This window comes from Syngnathus scovelli, chromosome 3, assembly GCF_024217435.2.
Source record: "Syngnathus scovelli strain Florida chromosome 3, RoL_Ssco_1.2, whole genome shotgun sequence".
Classification (NCBI taxonomy): domain Eukaryota; kingdom Metazoa; phylum Chordata; class Actinopteri; order Syngnathiformes; family Syngnathidae; genus Syngnathus; species Syngnathus scovelli.
In genome coordinates, this window is record NC_090849.1 from 24,489,941 (window position 1) to 24,515,466 (window position 25,526).

General features: G+C 44.9%; 1 protein-coding gene across 10 annotated transcripts in view; it reads right to left on the reverse strand.

Annotated features, from left to right (window-relative positions):
* Positions 1–513: 513 nt before the first annotated feature.
* The window catches only part of LOC125994275 (potassium channel subfamily T member 1), a 32,247-nt gene continuing 7,234 nt past the window's right edge, over positions 514–25,526 (reverse strand). Inside the window, exons 4-35 of one of the 10 annotated variants that reach the window (XM_049763517.2) lie at positions 17,594–17,632; positions 14,898–14,977; positions 14,215–14,320; positions 13,985–14,050; positions 13,365–13,413; positions 12,913–12,972; positions 12,721–12,795; positions 12,506–12,589; positions 11,938–12,032; positions 11,650–11,830; positions 11,418–11,582; positions 11,188–11,324; positions 10,717–10,780; positions 10,493–10,601; positions 10,316–10,424; positions 10,066–10,215; positions 9,761–9,996; positions 9,546–9,566; positions 8,777–8,990; positions 7,744–7,849; positions 7,484–7,656; positions 7,269–7,340; positions 6,760–6,894; positions 6,575–6,686; positions 6,315–6,500; positions 6,111–6,239; positions 5,943–5,963; positions 5,513–5,816; positions 3,795–3,857; positions 3,544–3,594; positions 1,780–1,864; positions 514–1,692 (exon numbers count right to left, since the gene is read on the reverse strand). In XM_049763517.2, coding sequence (XP_049619474.1) covers positions 1,572–1,692; positions 1,780–1,864; positions 3,544–3,594; positions 3,795–3,857; positions 5,513–5,816; positions 5,943–5,963; positions 6,111–6,239; positions 6,315–6,500; positions 6,575–6,686; positions 6,760–6,894; positions 7,269–7,340; positions 7,484–7,656; positions 7,744–7,849; positions 8,777–8,990; positions 9,546–9,566; positions 9,761–9,996; positions 10,066–10,215; positions 10,316–10,424; positions 10,493–10,601; positions 10,717–10,780; positions 11,188–11,324; positions 11,418–11,582; positions 11,650–11,830; positions 11,938–12,032; positions 12,506–12,589; positions 12,721–12,795; positions 12,913–12,972; positions 13,365–13,413; positions 13,985–14,050; positions 14,215–14,320; positions 14,898–14,977; positions 17,594–17,632 — 3,598 coding nt within the window. In that variant the 3' untranslated portion in view covers positions 514–1,571. Of the gene's footprint in view, positions 1,693–1,779; positions 1,865–3,543; positions 3,595–3,794; positions 3,858–5,512; positions 5,817–5,942; positions 5,964–6,110; positions 6,240–6,314; positions 6,501–6,574; positions 6,687–6,759; positions 6,895–7,268; positions 7,341–7,483; positions 7,657–7,743; positions 7,850–8,776; positions 8,991–9,545; positions 9,567–9,760; positions 9,997–10,065; positions 10,216–10,315; positions 10,425–10,492; positions 10,602–10,716; positions 10,781–11,187; positions 11,325–11,417; positions 11,583–11,649; positions 11,831–11,937; positions 12,033–12,505; positions 12,590–12,720; positions 12,796–12,912; positions 12,973–13,364; positions 13,414–13,984; positions 14,051–14,214; positions 14,321–14,897; positions 14,978–17,593; positions 17,633–21,706; positions 23,073–25,526 lie in introns of those variants that run through there. The other 9 variants (XM_049763519.2, XM_049763518.2, XM_068650017.1 and 6 more) reach the window with 9 other exon arrangements.

The following is a 25,526-nucleotide window of genomic DNA, read 5'->3' on the forward strand; positions in this document are numbered from 1 at the left end:
AAGTGACGAGTTGGTCTATCCCCAACTGCAGTCACATTTAGAGTTGGACATCATTTGATTCTGGTTCAAACCAATTCTTGATTCTGAATCTTTTTAGGTTAACAACAACAACAAAAAAACGTTCGTAGAGTTCAAATTTGGGGTGTCCAACACCCAAACTACGGCACATTAATTTTTCCACACAAAGAAATTTCGTTTTAAAATGACAACAATCTGGAACACAATTTTAGGGGTTCCACTGAATTGATTTTGGCCAATTCATTTTGAAATATATATTTTTTTAGGTCTAAAATGACGTGTACGATCACAAAGAAACAATTGACGGAAGCCGGCCAGGCTCTGTTATTCCCAAAAAGGGATGAGAAATGGCACATTGTGTACAAAAACGTATTTACAAATAAATAATGGCACAAACAGCAGATCATTTGAGGACACTTAAAACATTGAAATCAATGAATAACACTTGTTTTTTTTTTTTTTCTCTGCACTGCAAAAATTTGATTTAGAAACACAAAATGGCTGATAAGCGCCACTAAGTTGAAAGTCTTTCTCTCAAACGTGTGCATTCAGATAACCAGCGGGGGGCGCTGAGAGAATTCCGTAAACATTTCCAGTGTTTCGACACCGCTCGCCGAGAGTCCGAGACAGCGGCTTGTTGCCGAGGCAACCGGCCCGTCATCATTGAATCGAGTCGTGGCCGCAGCCCACCGACCTGTTATGACAACCTTGGCAGCTATGTTCGCATCTTTGACAGTCAATGGCGCCCCCTACAGGGAGGTGGTATAAGACGCTTGTGCTCCTAAATGAAGTGCTTACTACAAAGCAAAGTAATAGTTTAAATTAGTAGGAAATGCTTGCGTGTTAAGATGGAGTGACTGCGCTGATGCTTTTGCCCCACCAACGCAAGGCACGAGGGCACAAAGTGTGCATGTGCACGCTAAATAAATTCATCTGACACTACTTACAGAAAGGTAGTGATATCGGGCTAGAGGGAGCAATTGCAGATTGAGGTCAATGAAAGATTTGAACTCGTACACAGAAAATTTAACAGTACTCACAGTCATATATTCTTTATCCTCTGCAAAGAACAGCTACTGGTGAGCTGAAAGGAATTGTCGTAGGAATGTCCAGCTGTCTGTTTTATACTGCCCCCAGGTGGCCAAAGGTGGGCAATGAGATTTTTTTTTCAATATTCTATTTCATGATATCACTTACATGTGTTTTATTAATCAAGTAAAAACATTTTTTTGGGGCAGGTGGTGCCATGAAGAGCCCAATATCTCTAACTTCTTGTGAGTAGTGTATCTTGAGGAGCATTTTGGGGGGGCTTTTCATGACAGTTCCTCTGAGGTTTTACTTGTTTTTCAAATAGCACGGTGGGCCCGATGAATTGCCCCCGAGTCCTAAGTTGCCCACCCCTGGCGTCCTCCAGTGTCAATTGGCTATACGAGGTGTGTGATCGACACGTGAAGACGATGAGGCACTCTTCATGCATCCTTCGGCTCAGTGGAAACAAGTAGCAAAGGTCACGCTGCCTAGTGTGCGAGTGTGTGTGTGTGTGTGTGTGTGGCTCATAGATGCGTTTCGTCTCTGGTTTCAGAGACAAAGTGCGTCTGGTTGCGAGCGTTCCGATTCTGGCCTACTTGGGACTCCTCGGGCATGTGCGCCAGCGGGTCGGAGCGGATGATGTACCTGAAAGACACAAAGTCACCAACTCAGTTTGGCACAGATCTTCGAATTTCGGCCGCCTTGAAAATACGTATGTCGCTGCTTTCTTACACAATGTCGTTGAGCTCCAGCATGGTGTCCGGAGGCGGGTTGATGAGCACGTAGGACAGCGTGTTCTGGTGGTCGTTCATCTCATCTACGGAGAGAAACATGTTTCAGGGGGGCTTCGGTGACAACAGTACTGCTTGCTCGCAAGCAATCACGCCACGCAAGGAAACAACAAGTCAACAAGACAACATAGAAAATTGATACGCTGCCATTAATGAGACATGAATAAGGAGTATTTGACATTCGGGAATGGCAATAGCACAAAGTATTTATGGTTATATATTTATTCGGGCAAGAAAAAGAATATATTTACAAAAAGAAGAAAATCATTAACATCACCTAATGAAATCCAATAACTAGTTCATTTGATTCTTTTTTCCAACAGGTTTAATGCATCGCGTTGATTTTATTGATCGCTTTTTTTCGGGGAGTGGACGGTGCACATTTAAATGTCTTCAAGTGTGTTTTGCCATTTTGACGTGAGTCAAGTAGGTTCCGCGTGTCTCCGCGGCAACCCACCTGCTTGCGGCTCTTTACAAAGACAAAGGGGTGCAAAAGGGGGCGTGGGGGGGGAAGAGAGAAGGGCCAAGCGTTAGCGTCACTGACGGCCACTGTGACGAGGACAGGGGGGGGGGGATCCAGAGGCGCATGCGCAGCTTCAAACATGCACACAGCGTCCATCATCATCGTCATCATCATCATCTCCATGGCATTCCGACCCCAGCTGGCAAGGCGAGACGTTGCCATGCCGACACACATGCTCCAGCATCCGTCAAGACTGAACCAAACGTAGCGAGCGACTCAAAAACACAAGCTAGCGGAGCAGAACGCATCTGCGTGCCAGTGACCTCACCGACGGCCTCCGCCAGCCGCAACGCTGAATTGGTTTCATCTAGAACTTTTCACTATGACGTCACACGTAGGAATTTTGGAGTTTATGTCATCCCCTGTATGTGCGTGGCTAAAATGGAGGCCTCCATCTACAGACAATCATGCGTTCTGCTCCAGTCGAGAAGCCAAATGGATGCCCTGCGGGACTCTAGCGTTTTATTTTTTTGGGGGGCGTCACCTCACTCACGTGAGCACGATGCAGAGAAGGCCAGAGATAGAAAACAAGAGAGTGACAGGAGAGCGAGAGACTGGCTGCTGAGCTAACAATGGCAAGGACGTCATTCAGGATTAGCTCTCAAACACACTCGTGAAATACGTCTTAGGAGAGCAATTCAAGGAATGTGTGGGAGAGCGTTTTAGTAGTTTGTCTGTGGATAATTTGGTGTGAGAGTATTTCCGTTTTGCGTGAGCGCATTTATTTGTGCGTCGAGAATGTCCCAGTCTTATTTCAGTAGCGAGCGAGAGCAGCGTTACTGAATCGTCCAATAATGTGTGAGAGCGAGTTCAGTTAATGTGCGCGACAGCATTTCAGTAACGATGCGATTGTGTTTTAGCAGCGGAAAAACAATCAGCAGTGAGAACGTTTAAAAAAAAAATATGAGTGTTAAAAAAATAATAATCTAAGCATTTCAGACGAATATGTGAGATTGATCATGTGATGTAAGAGCATTTCATTAAAAGAGTGAGAAAGATTCAGTAGGTTGTTCAAGTGCGTGAGAGGTAATCCTGAACGACGTCCCCGACGGCCTCTCATAGTATCTAACACACATCGGACACACTCTCACAAACGCACGCACGCACGCACGCACGCACGCACGCACGCACGCACGCACGCTCTCACACATGCAATAGAACAAAGCGGATGGACCGGCTAACCTGACGGCCGGCTCCCGTCTGTATACGGCTGCTCTGATATGTCCTGCAACTCTAAGCAACGGCAGTCACGGTTAACTCGAGCGCACACTCGCTGTCAACGGCAAGCGCACACATCGAATCCAAAGAAGGATGCTGGTGAAAGGACGAGCTCCTTTCGCCCACAACCACGCACGTACGCACCCATTGGGAACACAGCACGCACGCACGCACGCACGCACGCACGCACGCACGCAGGCAGGCGCACGGGTTACCTTGCAAATATCCTAGATTTACTCGATTCATCACATCGCTCGCAGTGAGATTAGAAACATCCTCTACGGGTCAAAAGGGGGGAAAGAGAAGAGTCAGAGAGAGAGAGAGAGAGGGAATAGAAAGAAAAATCAGGCAGGCAGCGAATGCATTTGCGTTTTGACCAAAAGAAAAGTTTCAAAGGTGAGACGATGCAAGAAGTTCAAATGAGAAAAAAAATGAGAAGAAGCCATGCTTGAGTATGCAGAGAGTCACTTCCAAATGATTCATCTGTGGTGGGTGCTCACTCAGAAGGTCAGGAGCATTTGGGCTTCTCCCTGGAAGCAGCGTGAGCGACACAGTACACAAGATTCAGCCAGCGCAACACATCGGGAGGACGACTTTTTTTTGCTCGAACCTTCTCTGTTGTTTTGGAAGCGTGACGTGATGAGCGGAAATGTGAGCGGATGCAAAAGCAAACGGAGGCGTGATGCATTCACATGTTGCAGGGTTTCGACAGGTAAGTGCTTTAAATCAAATCGTTTTTCCACCTACACCCTTATGAGACATCTTTTATTAATAGTTAACGCTAAAAATGGTTATTAATTAAGTTAATAATGAAGATTTCTTTTTTTTTTTTTGCTTTTGACACTTTTGGATAATCAGACATGTCTTTATTTTGTTAAATAACACACAAAAGTCCTTTCATACCAAATGAGTTCAAAGCGACTGGTGGAATATTTTTTTTAAAAATGGAACAAAATTCACAATAATCCATCCAAAATTAATTTAGCATTGTCAATGGGCCAGAACCTCCTATGCATTTTGTAAATTATTCTCTCCCAAATATCTTTATCAATTTTATTATATATATATTATATATATAAAAAATGTATTATGTATGATTTAATATTTTCAGCAGTCTAAATTAGCCGAGTAAGTTTCTATTGGCTTCAGTTTTAAACGATAGTATTGATCGCTTTGCATTTTGATTGCAGCGTATCATCCGATTAGTCGGAGATGGTTTTTGAGGCAGAACTCTCAGATTGACTTGATGGACCCATGGAAACCCAAAGTGGTCATGACTGCATTCATACTTTGAATTTTGCAGTGAAAGGTGGTCGAAGACATCCATGCATGTTGGCTTCATGATGATGGACTTGGACCGCGTGTCACTAAAGACACGCAGCGGAAATGCCATGACATGATGAAACAAGCACAAACACAGATTGGAGTTCCATGAGAAAACACACAAATAAGAAAATTGCGGGTGGAGGCTATATTTCATCTTAACTTCATTAAAAAAACTGGATTTTTCCATAGAGTTTGTCCTATCGTTTTTTGAATCCTAAATTATTTTGGAGCAAAATTTAAAAAACAACAATCTCATGTTTATATTTACATTATTTCCTTTCATCTTAATACAGACTTGAACTTTTCAAGGATCAGTGCATCTCCATTCACCGCCTAAAATGATACATGACAAAATCCAAATGTTTTTCAATCTGAATTTTAAGACTCCACCCTTTGAGATTAAAGTAAAGATTTCTTCACTGAAACTCCAGTCTGCAAAAAAAAAAAACAACAACTCGATTTTGTTTCCCAAATGACAATTATGATGCAATGAGGCATCATTTGTAAACAAAATCATCAACGTGCCGTAATGGCTTCGCATTTATGGAATGAATTCTACTGCACGTTTTCATTTGGAAAGAAGTAAGGCCGTGGCGCTTCGACTGACCGTATCCCACAGTGGGCAGGCCCAGGTGCTTCATGCGGTTCTTGACCAGCTCGGACAGCTCCTGACGCTCGGAGCGGCGGTACAGGTTGAGGCGCTGCTGCGAGATGCGCTCGGCCCGGCTGGAGGGCTTGTTGGTGCTCTTCCTGCTCAGGCGCCGGGCCCACTGCATGCTCTTCTTCCTCAGCAGCGGGTGCTCCGACTGCTCGCTTGCGCTGGAGTTCCGGTGCGCCGTCTTCTCCTTCCACGACTCCTTGCGGTTGCGTTGCTGCTCCTCGCCTTGTTCCACGTTGATGGACACCTGAGACTGAGATGGTTAAGAACCTGTTAGAAAGCCGCTTTGGGACCCGGCTGACGTAACGGGTAGTAGCCGTTGCGTGCTTTGAGCGGGGCGGGGCGGGGCGGGGCGGGAGGGGCAGCTTGATAACCCTACCTGCACGTAACTGTCCTTGCACTGAAATAAGAGAAGGACAAACATACATCCAAACAAAAGGAAAGATGAGTACAAAAAAAAAAAAAAGAGGCAAAGCAAAAATCAGTCAAAGGGACGCAAGGGATGACCAGCCAAAGCAAACGCGGCGTCGCATGCTAGCTAACTTGCCTCGGATGTGGAGAACATGTGCGACTCGGTGCGGTAGATCCCGATGGGGATCTCGGCGCTGGAGGAACAGAGTTTTTGGAAGAGTCTGCCGTACGTTCTGATCCACAGGTCCTCCTCTGTGATCTTCATCTGAGGGAGTTTGGAGAGAACGGAGTTACCCCGGAAAAAAAGATCTCCTTGGGAGCTGCCGACGGTTGTACTTACAACGCACAGATACCCGGAACCTGGTGTCGTGTCCAAACCGAGAAGCAGCCTGGCTATAGCTATCATGTAGTCTTTCACAAATGACTGGTAGAGCAGCGTATCCAGCATGCTGATACTGAACACCCGCCCTGCCGCAAAGGGTAAGCGGAACATGAAGGCCAGATTGGAGCCCTTATCTCGTTCGATCTGGAAAAACAAGGGCAAAATGAGTGTCAGGAGTTGGAACTTGAGCGAGCGCTGCTAGTCTTTGTCTTGCCCACCTTCTCTAGTTTGGAAAGAGCCAGTGAGTAGCAGTCCTTGGCTCGGAACTGCATGAACCTCATGTTGGACGGATGCGTGAGCTCGGTGATGATGCTGAGGCTCGGGAATAATCTGACCAAATGGGATCACGGAGATCAAGCGCGGAATAAAAAGCGGATGATATGGAACTTTTGTTTCCTACTACCTGAACATAGTCTGGACATTGACGATGGTTTTGGCGTCGGCCATGTAGTCCTCCTCGGCACTCATGGTGCTCTCCTTGTCCACAACCACCAAATTGTCGGCGTAGATTATTCCACACTGCAGTAGGTTGTCCAAGCTGATCCATGAAAACAAAAAGCAAAATGGGTTTTGCCACAGCATTCTACTTGACTTCCGCTAGAGGGAGCCCACGTTCAACACTATGATGATGATAGATGAGATGAGAAGTATTGATTTAAAGTGATGTGTATAATTGCAACCAAGTCATACACAGAAATGTAACTTTTTCCATCTTTTTTCTTACAATTTTAAAAATTAATCTTTTGAAATTAATAATTCAAATATTAAAATTTGAACTGTTTTCTTGTATTTTTAAAAGCTTTTTTTGTCAAGCACCCGCCTCCCCAGCTAAATTCTCATGATGATATTCAACTCATGAAACACACCAACATCATGGAATGAGCGTGACTGTGACCCCCAGCCACCACATACTTATCGATGGTGCCGGCCATGAAGTAGACCATCGGGAAGCAGCAAATGGCCTCTAAGAAGTGGTTGTCTGGCCTGAGGCAAACACCAAATCACCGGTTAGCAAGCCACACGGATCATGGATCACTTCTGGAGTATCCCAGACACATTATGAGAGGAACCTCTTGAAGTACAGTTATTGGGATATGATATGATTTTTTTAAATTGCATGAACTTACGGGTAGTCCAGCAGAAGCACAATGGGGTTGAGCTCCTTCCGGGGTCGGTAGTACGCTCGCAGGGGGACGATGAAGTTGTACAAGCCGTTGCCCGCCGTCTCAGCCGACACGATAATCAGCTTGTTCTTGAAGCCGTACGCTTTGGCGTCTTCGAAGCTGTTGTGCGTGCAGCCCTTCATGACATTTCAAGAGGAACTTTTACTCACTGGATCCCGTCCGTGTATGTGTGTGTGCGTGTGTGCGAGTGAAAAGTCACTCACCTTGTCAAGGCGCAGGCAGCAAAATGGAGCTTTCTGCGGAAGGAGGTGACACAGTGTGGGAGAGCTGCCGATGTAGGGTGAGTTGGGAGGGTAGCCTTTCACAAAACTGCCAAAAAAGAAAGCAGGACGATTCAATGATTTGATAATAGCTGCAAGTAGTTTGCCACCAAAGTGGAGCAATTTAGACCTCAATCAAAATGTTCTGGAAAAATATGCCTGAAAAGTCTCACAAAAAAATTCAGTGAGTCAAGACATTTTGGGGGCTTTTTTTTGGTGGTGCCACCAAAGAAGGGAAAAAGCACTGGGCAAGAAGAAAACATTTTCATTTTTCATCCACTAAGCATCTCAATTGCTCTCTGAGCTCATCAGTACGCCACTAATATCTGTCGTTAAATGCAAAGAACTGTGTATGATTGTAAGTACTTTGGATTGTCCATCTACATGCTGTTGCTGAACCATTTGTGTTCAATGTGTTGCTTGAAGGAATAAAGCACCACCATCATAGAAGCTAATTAGCGTTAGCATCCACCACACACTGCTGCTTTGGTTTAGGCAGTTTTAAATCCACATCAGGCTGTTTTGGGATGAATTTGACACTAACTGCTGCTTGTTGTAACGTTTGACTCTCAAGACACCACTGGAGTTGGCTCCTAACAAATACAGTCCACCTAATGTGTCCAGTAGATGGAGTGTATCTCTATAATGGAGTTGAGTTGGAGCGATCTCAGCAACGATAAGCATGGAGAGTGGTGGTCTTGCAAAACTGCTGATACTAAATGAGAGTGTACCACATGCGTGTGTGTGTGTGCGTGTGCGGTGAGCTACACACGTTAGAAAGTGCTTCAGCCCCTTTCATCATCATGACACACCGCTTACACGCCAAGCTCATCTATCTCACCTTACCGCCCCCTGACACTTGAGGAGGTGGAGCACATTAATCCTTTTGAGAGTCTATTATGCTCAGGCGAGGGCTACTGGGTCTCAATGAGCAGATGTCGCGGGTTTGGATCTCAGCAGCGTCCGCGTTACTTACTCTGATCCGACGGAGCCCTCCTCGTCCGATTGGTTGGTCTCGTCCTCTGACTGGTCGCTAAGGAGGTCGCACGGTAGAATGGCGGAGGAGTCTGCGATCTCCAGGACCGGCGCGATGCTCGGCCTGCGGCTCCCGGAGCCGTTCTCCGTGGGCAAAGCCAGCTTGCTGATTTCTTCCGGGGGATCGGGGTTCTGGAGGTCGATGGCCACGGTGCCTGGACGCAACACACCGCACGCTAAGTACTCGGTCAAATCTCAAAGTGCGCTTCCCCTCTTTGATAAGAATTAAGAGCAGCATGCAAAAAAAAAAAAAAAAAATCATGATTTATATTTGTTAAAAATATGCCGCTTACATACGGATGAATGCACAGAGCAAGCCAGCCAGCCATATGTGGAACGATGCGGGATATATCGCATCTCTGGTAGACAACATTGGCGTTTTGCATGACATCAATTCATGCCACTTTTTCATCGCAAAGTACAAACTGCATTTGTACCGCCGTCTTGACCCCACCAACTGTTTGGAGAAAATCCATACATTTTGCCACGCCTGCTGGCCACCCCTTGGTGGCACCCCTGGACCAAACCAATGCTGGATGATTTCACTTCACGAATAAATACTGTCACTATTAAAGATTTCAATGATTCTGTTGATGATTCCATGATTTCAATGAAATGTGTACATTGCGTTGAAAAAGTGCCACGGATACATTTAAGGACTGCAAAGTACGCCACAGCTGTAGGAGGTGATGTGTCCTGCACAAACTTACCATATGAAGTGGCCTGATCAACTTTTACAGGTCAAAGAAACAAAAAAAGCACAACACAGTGATGTCAGCCGTAAAAAAGCAGGTAAGGAGAACAATCATGCACAACTGAGCGAAAGCATCACCCGCCCGCCGCTCGCAGCCGCCGTTCATTGACATTCATGCCATTCAAGCTTCATGCCGCTCGCTCGCTCGCTCGCTCGCACGCTCGCTCTCACCCATGCTGGCAATGATGCTGTGCACGGGCAGCCTGGAGGGGGCGTCGTAGAGCCCGGAGACCGACAGGTTCTTGTTGTGCTTCTCCTCCTGTTTGAAGATGAAGGCCGAGTTCTCCTCCTTGGTGATGTTGATGTAGTAGCAGGTGTCGGTGGCGGCCATGATGTGGCGCGGGCCGGGGTTCAACAGGATGCTCTTGTTGTCTTCCCGCTTAACGCCGATCAGGCACACGCCGTACCTGGCAGAGTGAAAACAAATGTAGGCTTGTATGGTTTGTAAAAAGCATCCCGAGAGCGCTTTTGCTTACTTTTTATGAGCGTGGAAGGAGGCGTAAGTGAAACTCTTGCCGTCGTACTCCCCGAAAAACTTGCTGTCACATAATCGGATGTGGTAGACCTCGTTGCCGGAACAGCGTCCGTACATCCTTTGCCACTGCTCCGGTGACAACTGGCCTTCCCTGCGGATTTATTAGCACAACGATGACACTTTCACAGATGGTTGATTTGGGAGGGATGCCCAAAAAAAAAAAAAAAAAAAAAATGTGTTGCCGCACTTACTGTCCTCTGGAGGTGTGAACGAGGAGCGTCACTAAGGTGGACATGGCCGGACACACGCAGTTGAGCGCAAGCATGGCGTACTTGAACTCCTCCTCACACACGACGTGATCTGGAAATACAGACGGTAACTATTGATTATCACTGTCCGAAAAGTGGAGAAAATGTTTTTGTAGTTACCAGCAAATTTCACATGGAATTTGTTCTCCGGCTTGAGAATCTGCACGTAGAGCGGACAGTTAGGAGCAAAGTCCTTGGCGGCCCAAGCCCTCAAAATAGTCTGATGATCCTGTGGAGGAGATGCACAGAGAACCGTGCTCAATAATAGCACAATTGCACGGATGGGTGTGGTCTGACGCAATTGTGCGATGCCATTAACATTTTGAGTTTGTCACGTGACTTACTGCGGCAGTTCGGTCACCCTCGTTCCTGCTGCTCAGGATGAAACACGCCTCGGCGTCGTCCATTCTAAAGCAGATGATGCATTTTTTATCACTGAGATCGATTGGAGTAGTGCCTTGATTTACTGGTTTAATTTGTTCCCTGACCAGGCTTGGAATTCAAAGTACATCTCAAATGGAAATGCCATTAACACCAATCAAGTATTTTGTACCATATAATAAATAGAATGGAAATAATCAAACGGTTTGCGCATCAAAATTGTATGCGTTGGTTGTGCGATTCCTGGTGTGTGCAAATTGACCACCAGGGAGCAGTATTATACATAGGTAACGCTAAAAACAAAAGAGGGTGACTAGGATTATTAGAGATTATGATTTTAATCTGTTGTGGGGATAGAAAAACATACGATGGGTCTGTTATGAAGTTATTATGATATCGTTTCAAAGCTACGTAACACGTCAGCGATCACTCACTTGGCCCTCATCAGGTCCTGGTCTTTGAGGGCCGACCCTTGAAGATAAATGACCCTCTGGGACCACAAAGGTATCTGGAGGATGCGGCGAACCTGAATATCGATATCGGTGGGACACAGGATCACCACATAATAATCCTGTAAAACAGAGGGAAAGTGAAGATGCTGTGAAAAGTCCACAACCCGACAGCAATGTGCAAAAAGACAAGGTGGACTGTCTCCAAAGTATACCTGCAACCTGGGATGAGCGTAGAACTCGTTGAGGAAATCCATCAGCAGGTCTATCTTCAGCGAGCTGACACACAACACCACGTGCTTCTCCGTCTGTGCTCGGTGGCGACTGTAGTTCCCGCCTAATTTCTGGCTCTCCATCCACAGGTAGGCGAGTTCTTCAAACTGAAAGCGTTTTGAGTGGAAGCACGAAAAGCCTTCAACAGATGTTTGTTGCCTCGCGTTGCCTTACCTGCAGCGGGAGCACCACCAGGGCCACGCAAATGAGAATGACCACCAGTAGCTGCGAGGGCCAAATCTGAGGCGTCACATCTCCGTAGCCCACGGTGGAGAAGGTCACGATGCAGAAGTAGAAGGAGTCAAACAGGGTCAGGTTCTTTCCGGCTCTCTCCAGGTGCTGGATGCCGCACGCTCTAGATAAATGTCACAGATGACGTTCAGCAAAAGTGACTTTTTTTTTTTCTTCCCATATGGGTGTGGCAAGACCAGTGATTTTGTTGTTGAGTAAACGCGCACTCACCCGGTGAAAACCAGACACAGTAAAGTGCAGATGAGGATGAACACCTGGTTGAACATGGCCGAGTGTGTCCTCTGGATGGCACGGTGGAAGTCATTCTGATAACACCACAGAAGAGCTTACTGTTCACAGCTCATCTGCTCTTACTGTATGTGTACTTTTTTTTAATCTGTTACAGGAATCATTTTTGTTAACATTTGTTCCGTGTTAGTATGCTTCGCATGTCGCCACCTGTCCGGCCCGGCGTGGCCTTGCTCTGCCGGTCTGCTTGGTAGCAGATTACACCAGCTGGCTGATTACAACTTTGGCAGGAATCCATTGGCAGAGCTGAGCTAGAGGGGGCGCTGTGGGGGCACTCCCCCCCCCCCCCCCTCACCCCAATATGTGCTTGAACTACCTTAGATGACTCTGGGCTTAATTTTTTTTCTAAATTAGCATCTGTCCTCCATCGAGAACATATTCTGAATCTTCAACAGCATTCTTTGAAAATGTTACAGGGGGTTGTTAAAAAAAAGTCTTTTGTTTTGTTTTGTTTTGCGGCTCCCCTGAGATAACTCCAACAGATACTTACAATCATGTTTTCCAGCGCCCCTTTGGCAAGCCAGCAGTTTAGAAAAACCGGAACAAATATGTTTCGTAAAGGATGCCAGAAGATCTAGAAAAAGCACAGTGAGTCCAGAGCAGTGATCAGCAGGAAGGTCAGTCGGTCAGTCAGTCAATGCTGGGGTGTTTTTGGACACAACAATTTGGACTCAAAAGAAATGCCCCTCCTTGTTTATTACTTACGGTGATAATAAATGGCACTGTATTGATCATCTCCAATATGAAGGATATCTGGAATATCTGCTCCCAAATGTTGCCCTGGAGAGCAAATTGACGATGAGCAAACTTCTGAACAAGCAGCAGTTTAGCAGATAAGCAACAATTTTTCTCAAACTCGCCACAAATTTGAAGACAGGCGACAAGAAACTTCTTTACCTTGTAGCTGAGATATGTGATCAGCATGGTCTCCAAAAAACTGATTAAAGCCACGGTCACCTAAAGTGGAGTAGAAAAAAAACTTTCATGAAACTCTGGAATTTGAAAAGTTTGTTGAGGCGAGCAACTACTTTTCTCCTTTCGTTTCACCAAGGTCGAGCAACTGAACTTGATTTATTGGTGAGGTGTTTGGTTCGGAAGGCCACTGCGAATCCGTTTGAGCTCTTAAGGATTGAATGTGTGTGTGTGTGTTTAAGATACTTAACACAAATACAAGTGAGTGTCCAAATGAATCATGATGAAATAAATCCATCCATCTACTTAAGTTCTTGTCTTCATTAGGGTTGCAGGTGAGCTGGAGTCTTAAACACTAGACTCGAACGAGCACTGCCGAGATTTCAACCCCCACCGTGCTGCTCAATATAAATCAGATGAAAAATAAATATGCTCACCTGGATAGCCCACAATGGATCCGGTCTGGTAACCCAGAAAATCAACTTCCTTTTAAAAAGCACAAGTCCATTAGTGACAATATTGTCATTTGAAAATACTGCTGTACCTTGACTAGAGTTGAAAGTAAGCGCTGAGAAGATGAAGCAAATGACATGCATTAAATTCAAGCTCAAAATGAGTGACGTTTGCGTATAAGGCAACTTTTATGAAAATTGACTATAATGAGGCATAAGGACTCAATAAAGGCCAGCCAAGGCCTCAACATAATTTAAAATAATTCAATTGAATTTAAATCATTTCTCAGTTGTCTCTGAAAAACAAAAGCTGATAAAAGTGAGGAATGTGTGGCAAAAAACGTGAAGATAAATTGAGTTCAATGAAACTAAACACGTAGGTGCAATATACCGTCCCCTAGTGGCCAAGACACGCACACATAATACACAATGCCCACTGAAATATTGATTTCTTAATGTTTTGTTACTTCTTAGTTATATAAAAATGATGTTTATTGAGGTGGCGCTGGCATAGAATATTTGTATCAATTTCAAAGTTGATTTATGAATTCAACTCAAAAGTCAAGGTACCACACTGCATGGTTGCATTTCACAGGATAACGAACCAGTTGATTTCTGGTGACTCCGATGTTGAATTGGGCCAGCTGGGGTCCCGAATCATTGAGTTGTGACTAGAAAGAAAAAAAAAAGAGAAATAAATGCATGACTCAATTATCAATTAATTGCCTTTTTAAACTGCTTCTTATTCCAAGAGCCCCTTAAATCCGGTCAAATCCAGCCGAATTAAAAAAATCAAAAAACAAAACCCAGATGAATCCATTTTGGTGACACCCACCACGGGTTTCCGTTGGTCTCCTTGAGATCGTCCAGGCTGACTCTCACGATGTAGAGCACGCAGGTGAGGATCTTCAGGGAGAAGTTGAACAGGCGGATCCTCAAGCCTGCATAACGGCAAAAAAAAAAAAAAAACAACAACAACTTTGACTGTGCTCAACGTTTGTCCGGTATAAGTGTGCGTCAGCTCAATTTACGGCTTTTCTGGCTCAGCATTGTTATTTTTTCGGCGGACGTGAATAATTGGTCGCCGCTACTTTCCCTCCCAGGAGAATAGCTTTGGAATCCCACAATTCCGGAGATTGATGACGATTAATCGGAACCTGGGCTGCAGTGTGTCCTGGCGCCCAGATGGCGGTAGCAGCTGCGTTCCCCGCGTCAATGATTTGGTAGCAGCTGAGCATCGATTTGGAGCAAGGTGGCCCCCGCAGCAAAGGGTGACATTTTCATTCAATTCTGCTGCCTTTTGTAGCAGCTCCTGAGAGGTTCACCTCAATGTTTCCCCCAGCGATCTTTATTGCGTTTCCTCATTAGGACAACGCCATGCCCTTTGTCTCAACGATGGATTTAATAGGAGGCATAATGCGATTATCAAAAGCCCACGTGAGATTGAGCAAGATTGGACGCTTCGTCATGGAGTGCCTTTTTTTCAGCGCAAGCTTTCAACCGTATTACTCTACTTACTTGACCTTTGGTTTTTGATGAAGAAAAGCTTCAGTCTCTCCTTGAAGGTGTTTTCGTTGACGTAGAACTCCACCTGCACCCTGTTGGGAGAAGCGTCGAGACTTGGATGAAACGTTAAATAGTCTTCCAATCGCTTTTGATTTTGTTTGCGCCGACAAACGTATGAAATCCCAAAACCACCCACTCGTTCACTTTTCAGCACAAAACTTCATCTGAATTTAATCATGAACAACAGAAATCCAAAGGGAAGCCAACGCGGCGCGTTTCAACAGCCCCGGTGGAGCCGACGAGCACTTAAACTGCGATGATGACGATGATGATGATATGTAGGGGAGCTCCGATAAATGCGGCTTCTGTACCGCAGCAAGAATGATTGTCGCTAATGAACGCAGAGGGAGTTATTAAAGGAGCACCGAGCTGACAAGATGAATAAGGGGGCACAAAAGAGTCGGCGAGGAGATGAGAGAGCAGTAGGCCCACATGATAGTGGGCGGGAGAAAATAAGAAAGGCTAATTTCCCCTGGTCGCATGCGATGGCCTCTGTCGCCATGGAGACAGATTCCAGGGCAGGAAAGGCTTTCATAAGCAAACAACATCCCTGAGACGCTGAATTGTGGCCAAACCATGTGAATCAAGTGCCAATTGGTGGCAAATGAGATCAATAACCGAGCAGGTGGTTCCCGCTGTCGGACGGGCGGGCGGAGAGTTTGCGCACTCCGACTTGAAATGGGACTCCAAAATAAACTGCAGTCTGAGAATAGAATTGATGTGATGTGATGTCACGCTTTGTTTGAACTGGCTTGCCGTGTGTTTGTCTGCGTCTCCGTGTGGGAGGGTGAGATGAGAGTAGTAGCACGCAGCCTGCCCTGCATGATGGAAAAGCAAAAGCAAAAAATCGTGGTAGCTTTCAAAGGGGAACGAAATATTTGTCTATTTTTCATTATTCTTATTTTTTTATTGACAGAAGAAGCTGAGCCTCAGACTCAATGACAATGTGAAGGACAACGAGTGGGACAGATTTTTTTCAAATCAGCAATGGTTCTCGGTATGCTAAACATTTGGCCCAAGACTACTTTTTTTTTCCTTGAATGACCTTGATAAATTGTGGAAAATTTACATTTAATCAGCGCTTTAATTTCCTTTTATGTTTTTTTTTAAACTGTAATTCTTCTGCCAAACTGTATTTACAATATAAGTTACTTGGGAAAAGTAAATATCTCCCCCGAAGACATTTCCAGATCAGCCAACGGTGCTTGTGTGTACTTTTATTCCCATAAAGCTAGTGGAACAAATTGTTACAGCTGAAAACAAAATGTCTCTATTTACTTTCTGTTTAGTTTGCACAAGTGCCGCTGCGTACGCAACAATAACCGACGCAAAGCCAGCAGTGCATGAATTCCAATTAAGGTGGCACCGCTCCTCATGTTCACGCCGTCACCAATCTCGCCGTGACGCGGTGACATTTAATAAACTTAAGCTGCCGTGGAAGCTGCGCAGCATCAGTCTTCCGTTCTCCGTCATCGCTTGAATTCACTGTTATTTATATTTTGTTGTATTTATTCCCCGTCGGAATACAGGCAGGTACCGAAGCTTAGATGTGATCTAAAAGCTGCAGCCACGCAAAAAAAAAATACGCCTCGCTGTCCGGAAGGAGATGATATTGTGGAACTGGCTCAAGTCCAAAACACTTAAGAAGTAGATAAGTTTGGTATAATCACTGACATATTGGCCAGCGGCCCAAAGAGATCAAAGTGCAGGTCACGTTTGGCTCTCCGAGTCATCGCTACAAGGCAGCGGCCAAAATGCTTTCATTCAAAACTCTTTGCAGTCGTTTCCAGATGACTTAGCATTTCAAATGAGATGAAATAATGCCGCTGTCAAAAGTCTCTCAAGATGCATCACGCTATTTGGACGCCAATGTGCAGACGGAGCAAGAAAGCGTGTTGAGCAATGTGAAGATTTTGAGAAGCCAATTGGAATAAAAGGTTCAAATCCAAATGGAGGAAAAAATGTTCAAATATTTACGAGACTCTATCAAATTGTTTGTGCGACTGCTCTCACGGAGTGAAAAGGAGGTGGCGATATTAACATCACTCAGCCGCTTGACAGAAGCGGCGCCTGGAGGCAAAAAGTGCATGTCAACATGCTTCGAGCTCACCACTTAGGATGCCCCCCAGAGAACTCAATCCATTTGCTACCAGTAGTACGTGATCGTAAATAGGCAAGTAGCCGGTGCAAATTGGCAAATGCTGCTTTATTGGAAGCATGCAAAGTGCACACAACTGCCTCTCTTAGAAATGGATCAATTGTCAATCATATCCACTGACAGGCTTTTTTTTTTTTTTTTTTTTTCCACTACACGTGCCACCTTTTCATCATTTAGTGTGGAGTTATCAAATTAAATCAAAAATATTGATGAAGAAAATAAATATTAAAAAAAGATTTACACAAACTAAAACCATATTTAAATAAATATATTAAGATTTCAATTTTCTTGGAAGTTTCATCACCACAAGTGTTGAAAAGGTAGCCATAAATCAGCATTGTGCAGCAATATCATGGCTCAGTCAGGCAAGAATCATAAAACCCATCCAAAGATGGTAAACAGTGTGACTGCTGTCTGCCGCCTCTGCCTTCATTTCCCAGCGCGTGACGTGACCCATGCCATGCAAGCCGTGACGCTGCCAGAGACTTACTGGGCATTGGTTGAGTCCATACTGTACTCCTCCTGATACCTGGATGCAGCACACATGAACATAATAGACAGGACAGAGAGAGATGGCTTAAAAAGCTGACGCTGGGAGAAGGAAAACAAATAAAAGCCAATGCAAACCACGGGAGACGGCTGAACACAAACCGTCCCACGTCCCGGCGAATCAGGAATGAAATCAGATTGATTTAGCTCCAGGCCATTATGGCTGACAGTTATACGTAGCTTCAAAGTTTCTGACAAGGCGTCAACGCATTTTCGCCTTTCTAAATGGGCTAATGGAGTCTCGCTCCATTAAAGGCGGGAGGAAGCAGCTAGGTCGCCAGAAAAGATGCGCACATCCCATTAATCTCAAACATCTTGTCTTATGGACAACATGGCTGAGTCACTGATTCAATCCTAATGGCTCGATAAAATGCCCAATTGTGGCTGTTGGTAAGCAGCAGTTGCTTTTAGTGGCCTTGCTCGAGCGGACGCGCCTCTCGTTCACTTCAGTCATTTGCTGTTGACAATCTGGACGCTCATAAGATCGTTCAGTGGATTTAGAAAGAAAGCAAACAGGACAAAAAAAAAAAAAATGTGTAACTGACAAAGTGGTCGACATGGTACATAGAAACGAGAAGATCTATGAGCTCACTGACGCTAAACACATCTCTTAAAACATATTCAATCCGTATTCATGCAATCCTTTGGATATCAATCCCCGTCGGGCCAAGCGCGCCACGTTCGGCTCACCTCTGTGCGGCAGATGTAAAATCCCGAGCCTGAGCTGAGTTAGCGAGACAACAAGTGGAAGGCGGCACTTTGGAAGCATGCTTCCCTGGAAGCGAGGGATGAACGCATCTGAAGAGGGAGGGCCTCGCACGCCGCCACTATCTCTGCAGCAATTTCAAGGGCAAATGGGATTTGTAGTTTCATTTGCGAGGCAAGGTCAAGAATTCCCGAGCTGGCAGCGGAATGCGTAGGGACTCGGTCATTGTATCATTATGTTCCTTCCGGGATATTTTGCACGGTACCATGCGATTCTGCTGGTCATACACGCTAAGATTGTTGAGGCCACGTTGGGCTGCCCACCCAATTCCACATCCGTTCAGCCTCGGCATCTCTTTAAGATTCAATAACATTTCTAATTCAATTTCCCTCTTCCACTCTGCGAGGCTCTGCGGGTTGAGTCAGAGGTAAAACGGAATTAAAAAAAAAAAAAAATGGGCGAAATACGTAATCGCTTATTCTGCCTCCCGAATGAATCCGTGTGAAATATCGATCCATGAGCGCGTGGGCGGGTTTGTGTCGCCACGCCACGCTGCTGTGAGCACGACATTCATTTGAGATTCGTAAAGCTCACATGTATTTGTAGATAAATGTACTCATTATTTTTTTATTCGATCATTTGAAGGCATGCTAAGCAGGGGGATTCTTTTGCGCTGACTTCATTAAAGATAACGACAAAGATGGACTGCTTGGAAAAACAGCTCATTAATAACCGGGGAATGAGATCAAATGAAAATTGAATTGTTATGTGATGAACGCGGGGGCACAAGTGATCATTGTGGACATGAAAATATTGGGCGGGGGTGTCCAAATGCCATCCTCGAGGGCCGCTATCTGCGTGTCTTAGATGTTTCTGTCCTCCAACACACCTCAAATTCAAATGATCAGGATTGTTTGATGATTTGAATCAGGTGTGCCGGAGGAGGGAAACATCTAAAACTCATTTTTGTCATAGTTTATGATTGTCAACGTCGTATATAGTACAGGCTACAAAACAATGATGAATAACTAGTTCAGAAAGAAATCAGACAGAAGTAAAGACTTCACGTATTTTAAAAAAGACGAATAGTAATGAAAATTGCAAGCAACATCTCTATTTTTTTTAAAAGTGAAGACAATTTGTAATGACACCAAGTCGATGCAAACATTTTCTTGGCGGGCCGCATAAAACGATATGGCGGGCCATATCTGGCCCCCGGGCCTTGAGTTTGACACCTATGAGAGTGGTCCTCGAGGAGCGCACTCGGACAACCCTGATTTAGGGACTTGAGATCATCTCGAATTGAATTACATATTTTTGATTGTACGTTTAAATTTTCCACAAAAGTGTGAAATGACCGAAGCGATCCATCAAAAGGTGCCAGCGTGATAAAATACAATTGCCAGGGGGGAGAAACGGAACAAATAATAAAAGTTGATAAATTGCAAAAGTGGTTGAAACTGGCAGCCTCAGATGCTCTGCGGAAAGATCGGCCGTCGAGCGGGATGCGGTTCTGTCACTCAACAGCGCTGCTCTTTATCTGATTGCTTCTGGGCTTCTGCTGGCTCTGAATAAACAGACTTGACCATTCAAATCTTTTCGATGTCGAATAGACTCTTCACAGCAAGGTAAAATCCGTCTTTCTGTTGAGACCACACTCCGCTGTTGAAAATGCTCCAAGGCTCGTTACGCATCGACATTACTGAGCAGTAAAATACTGCTTAGGTTGTTGTTTTTTGTTTTTTAACACACAGAAACAACAACAGAGTGGATAATTTATGTATAGATACATTCTGCTGCTGCTGCTGCTGCATTGGATCACTCTATTGATCTCCTTGCCATTATTTTTGCAAAGGCAAATTCTATGGGGGCTGTATTTCAACAAGCAAAACAGCCTTGAATTCTGTCAACATGAAGTGGCTGGCCTTTCAAATTGAAAGACTGAAAGCTGAGGCTAAGGTAACTCCTTCAATGAAAATGAAAAGATAGGCACCTCTAAAAATGCTCGTCAGAACTAAATAAAAAAAAAATAATAATAATATATATATATATTATATATGTATATATATATATATATATATATATATATATATATATATATATATATATATATATATAAATAAGCAGCTAAGTGAGAGACACCTCAGGTGTCAAACTCATTTCTGTCGATACAGTCTCCCCTCAGAGGGACGCTTTGCCTGGGAGCCACATTAATATGTAATCACCTCATTATATTAAATGTACAGTGCACTTAACACCCTCTGCATTAGATTGATATTACAGTCGTGCCAAGAGATTATCACCTGTCGCTCATCTCTTTGAACGAAATGAAAACGTCATTAGTGCATTACAGTCTGCACCCTCCCCCCAAAAATGTCGAAATAAAATATGATTGTATTGTTTTGTATTAACGCTGCAATCAAATTCATTGTGCTGCTCCTACTGTTATGGCCGTTTTAGCCACCAGCAGTCATGCATTGCCAATGTTGCTCATTTTGGGTGGAAATGAACCAGGACTACGGCAAATGGCTGGCAAGCAGTCCAGGTTGCACTCGCCGGGATCGCTTCCAGCAAATCCGTGACCCCAATGAGGACAAGCGTAATTGAAAATGGTTAGCTCGTTGGATGAAGCGCGACTCATATATTTCATGGTCAGCTCAGCATTAACAGCAACATGCAATCAACACAGCTAACGAGTAAACGCTGAGCGATTTTGGAAAATCTCCCGAGTCCCCACTGCAGCAGCAGCAGCAGCAGCAGCAGCAGCAGCAGAGTTGTGCAGTGCTCTCTGAAGCACAGCCAAAGCACCAAAAAAAGCACATTTGTGTTTTGTGCTACCAACCTGGCTTTAAATAACCCGCAGGCTTCAAGTGCAAAGATAATTGCTGTTTGTGACAGCTGTCAATCAAATAGTAGGGCATCAGTGCCCTCAATCATACAACAGCATTGGTTGCTATGTCAACCCATGGTTTGCATTTGATACTTAATAAGATAGCGTTAGGTCAAAAAAAAAAAAAAAAAAAAAAAAAACTTTCCCTTGAGACTCATTCAATTCTAATGGGAATGCAGCATCTACGGAATTATGTAATCACTGAAGTGTTAAATAAAAATAAAAAAACGAAATGACAGCAGGTGCCTTTGCAATCTGTCATGCAATTGCCGACCGACCACCGGCAGAGGCTGTCAGGACAATTTTGACCGAAGCAGGAGGGATTCAACATTAAACGGCAATTTCATTTCGATCAGCACTTCAAGTTTGGACGCGCGATATTGACGCGAAAAGACCAATCTATGTCTGTCCGTGCATCGTCGCGTTTCGGATCTCCGCTGCAGCTCGATTCTCTCTACCTTTGGCCGACATCGCTCCCAAACGAGTCCATGCTCCTCAGGGGGTTGGACGAGTGCGCCCAGGTGGGCTCGGGGCTTTTCCGCACCTCGGTCTTCACGTCTGGGTCGATCTCCGAGGGCGAGGGTGTCAGCTTGGCGCCCGCCATGCTTCTCTGTCGAACCGTCCCCCACCCCCACCCCCCCTCGTAGGCAGGCACACGAGCTCGCTCAACGCATCTTCGTCTCACTCAAGCAACACGGAGCGGAGGAGGGCGAGAACATTCCTTCCTGTCGCATCGGCGGGTGTTCTTCGGAGAGATACTGTGAGGCGCCAAGGCTCGACTCCTGCTCGCTTCTCCATCCCTGACGGAGAGGAGCGCAGCGCAGCGCAGCGCGGCGCAGTCTCCCTGCGCGCGTCGTCACGACGTAACGAACGTCAAAGCTGCCTCGACCAACGAGTCTTCTTCGTCTTACATAACTTGAGTTGGAGCCGTTTTGGTTTATGTAAAGGTTATCGGTCCACTTGAATGTAAATTCATCGAAGACTTGGCAGCTTTTTTTGTTATGACAGCCGAACGCAAAGCGCAGTCAAATAAGCAGGTGGCCGCTCCTACATGGCAAAAAAGATGAAACGAAGGTGGGCTACACTCAAGCCAAACGCGTTATTTAAAGTCGGCATAGAAAAAACGATTATTTCAATCCTTTTCCCACTAAAACTCACTTGAAATCTACCAAACTCATATGATAAGACATAATCATTCCCTATTTGGATAAGAGAACAGTCCAACAGGTTGTTGATTGTCAAACCTGAATCCTCACTGACCTCCCAAAATAACCCGCATAAAAACTCAAACTGGATTTGGTCAGCCAAATCCCGATATAGAATCGATAGTCATTAAACACTACAAAGAAACTGCTGATAAAAAGAAGCAGGCGGAGTTTTGTTGGATGCAAGCACGGAAGACAAGACGGACGCATTGATTGGAGCCGAGAGACATTCAGTGGCATGACGGGGAAGTGCGGATTGAAAGCATCCGATTAAAAAGACGCTGCAGGTTTAATGCATTCTGCAACTAATGAACCAGGTGGCAGCAGAGATTCATTTTTTGCATCACAAAGGCAATCAAAGGAAACGCTTTTTAATTCAAGCGCCACCAAAAATACAAAAGACCCCACGCTACAATCTGCAATGTTCCATTCTGTGTACGTGGAAACTACTTTCTCAAGCACTCTCACTGGTGCTTGGCACAAAACGTGAGATTGGAGGAGTTGACGCAGGACAAAGTGACAAGCCGATGGATGGATGGATGGATGGATGGATGACTGGAAGGACATGACATCTTTGTGACATTGCAACTTGCCACATTGAGTGCTGACTCATTACGGGCATAGGCATTTAAGAAATGGAAACACATTATAAAATAATCTATCTATCTATCTATCTATCTATCTATCTATCTATCTATCTATCTATCTATCTATCTATCTATCTATCTATCTATCTATCTATCTATCTATCTATCTATCTATCTATCTATCTATCTATCTATCTATCTATATTGCCAAAGTTGGAATCGTTCCGTAAAATGGAGATGAACGGTAATGAACAAGGAATTTGCTAAATTCAAAATTGGCTCTTAAATCTCATTCACTCCCAAAGACATATTTAGATGTATTTTCAGACCCCATACATTCAATACAAAATACTTTGCAAACACTGCGAGGACTCGATACATTAAGATACGGCCGGTATCGTCAGTCGCCCGTCGCTACTTTGTTCCCGACCAAGAGGACAAAACAGTTATTTAGTTGTTAAAGCTGTAATGGGTCCAATCACAACAAAACACGCCGTTCCTTCGCCACAAAGCTCCACATGACAGGATACTCAAGCGACACGCGCCAAGCGGCAGATGGCCACTGAGAGCTGCAATGATGCCTCTTATGTCAAAACATATTAAGGCAGCAAGCTGGCGCCGCTGGAGGTGAGCAGCACAAGTCTCGCCTGTGCCACTGGCTACAGCTTGAGCAACACACACACACACACGCACACACACACACACACACACACACACACAACTCCATCCTGCAGTGCGCAAATTGGTCTTCTGATGTAAAACGGTCCCACTAGCCACATATTGTTATAACCATATGTTCTTTTCTGAAATGGAAAACATTGGAAGGAATAGTCTCCCCCAAAAACCCGCTCCGCTTTTTGGTCTTTGGACTTGCCGTACATGTGAGTGCTGGATTCTGCCTAGTCAAAGGTGGCTAATTGCGTAATCTTCCGCTCCGACAGACATTTTGCAGGACATTTTGCCTCCCCCTGGAGCTCAAAGGAACTGCAGCAGCCTCAAATAAATACATTTTTTTTTTCATTACAAAAAGGCTAAATGGATTGACGTTTATTTCCCATGGCGAATAAGTAGTGTGTGAAGTACTAGAGGGCTCCAGACTGCCTCATTTTTTTTTTTTTATATTAACTGCACATAATAACATTTAAGAGTCGCGTTACACCATCAAATGACACTCTGACTTGTTAGTTGAATATGAAAATCTCAGGTGGGTTGTTTGAAATGTGCTTGAATTAAATTTGTTTGCCGAGTGAGCAGAGGCTTAGTGTTCCACAGATTTATTTTTTGTTCCCTCAACAAAAATGCATTCATGTGTAGCGAACTAAAGCGGATTTATGGACTAAAGGTCGCCGCTCTCCTGATTGCTTTTTCTCCCCAAAAGGATAAATCATTGATGACGTGCCGATTTTAAATCGACGTTCCAAAACGGACGACGCCTCACTCAAAATGGCCGCCGTCACAGCAGCTTATCAAAATTAACAGGGCCAACACCCCTGAACGACGCTAATTAGGCAAGCGCGACGAGGCACGGACGCCGAAGAATAAACACAGGAGGGGGATCTCCGAGCAAAGCCGTTAAAGCTCAAAACGATTTTTCTTTTCTTTTCATCTAATCGTTCTCTCTGCAGTTTATCTTTAATTGTCTGCTCTGTTTGACTCCTGCCTTCTTAGTGATTATAATGTCCCTGATCATTTCGAGCAATCTAAGTGCTGATGGTTTTACACGGTCTGAGTTTAAACGAGCTGCGACACGCCGACTAATAACGGGATCGATCCCTCGTATTTCTGTCCATAATCCAAAATTTGGCGATTACACGTACAAAGAGAGAACGACAACGTCAGCCGCCCGCACTTTGCCACGACAAGAATCATCCAAACGAGAGCACATCGCAGCCTCGCTCAAGTCGAGTGCCCCCCCCCCCCCCCCCCCCCCCCCCGAGTGTCGTCCACCCACTCGGTAGCAAAGTGCAAACTGCGGCTGTCCCTGAGAAAAACAACCGGTCTGTCAAACATGTCAGAAGATGATTTGGAGAAAAGTGTATCCGTGCAAGATTAGAAAATGCGCATTTCCATTCTAAAGAAGCCTCCGGTTATTTATCTAGCATAACCTTGGCCTGCATTTTCTGTTTTCTTTTTCCTTGTTGTTTATCAGGTCATTTATCAGATTCTCGCGCTTGCTCAGGTGAAACAATACCGCTGACAATGCTCAAAGGACATAAGCAAGGAAAGAAGCACTCGACTAGTCTCACGCACTCACCCACACAGTTTTCTGTGGGTGTGGCCAAAAAAAAATATGCACAAAGTGGGGTACAGTGTTCCTGTTGCCATTTAGGGTAGCTGAGATCATTTATCAATGTGTAACCCAAGCAAAATGACATCTTATTGAGCGAAGAAGAAATTGAGGATGCACCCCCATCCCCACTCGCTGTCAAGGGAAAGGCTACCAAAGAAGATGAGCTATCTGATTCGATTATTCAAACCCTCTAACT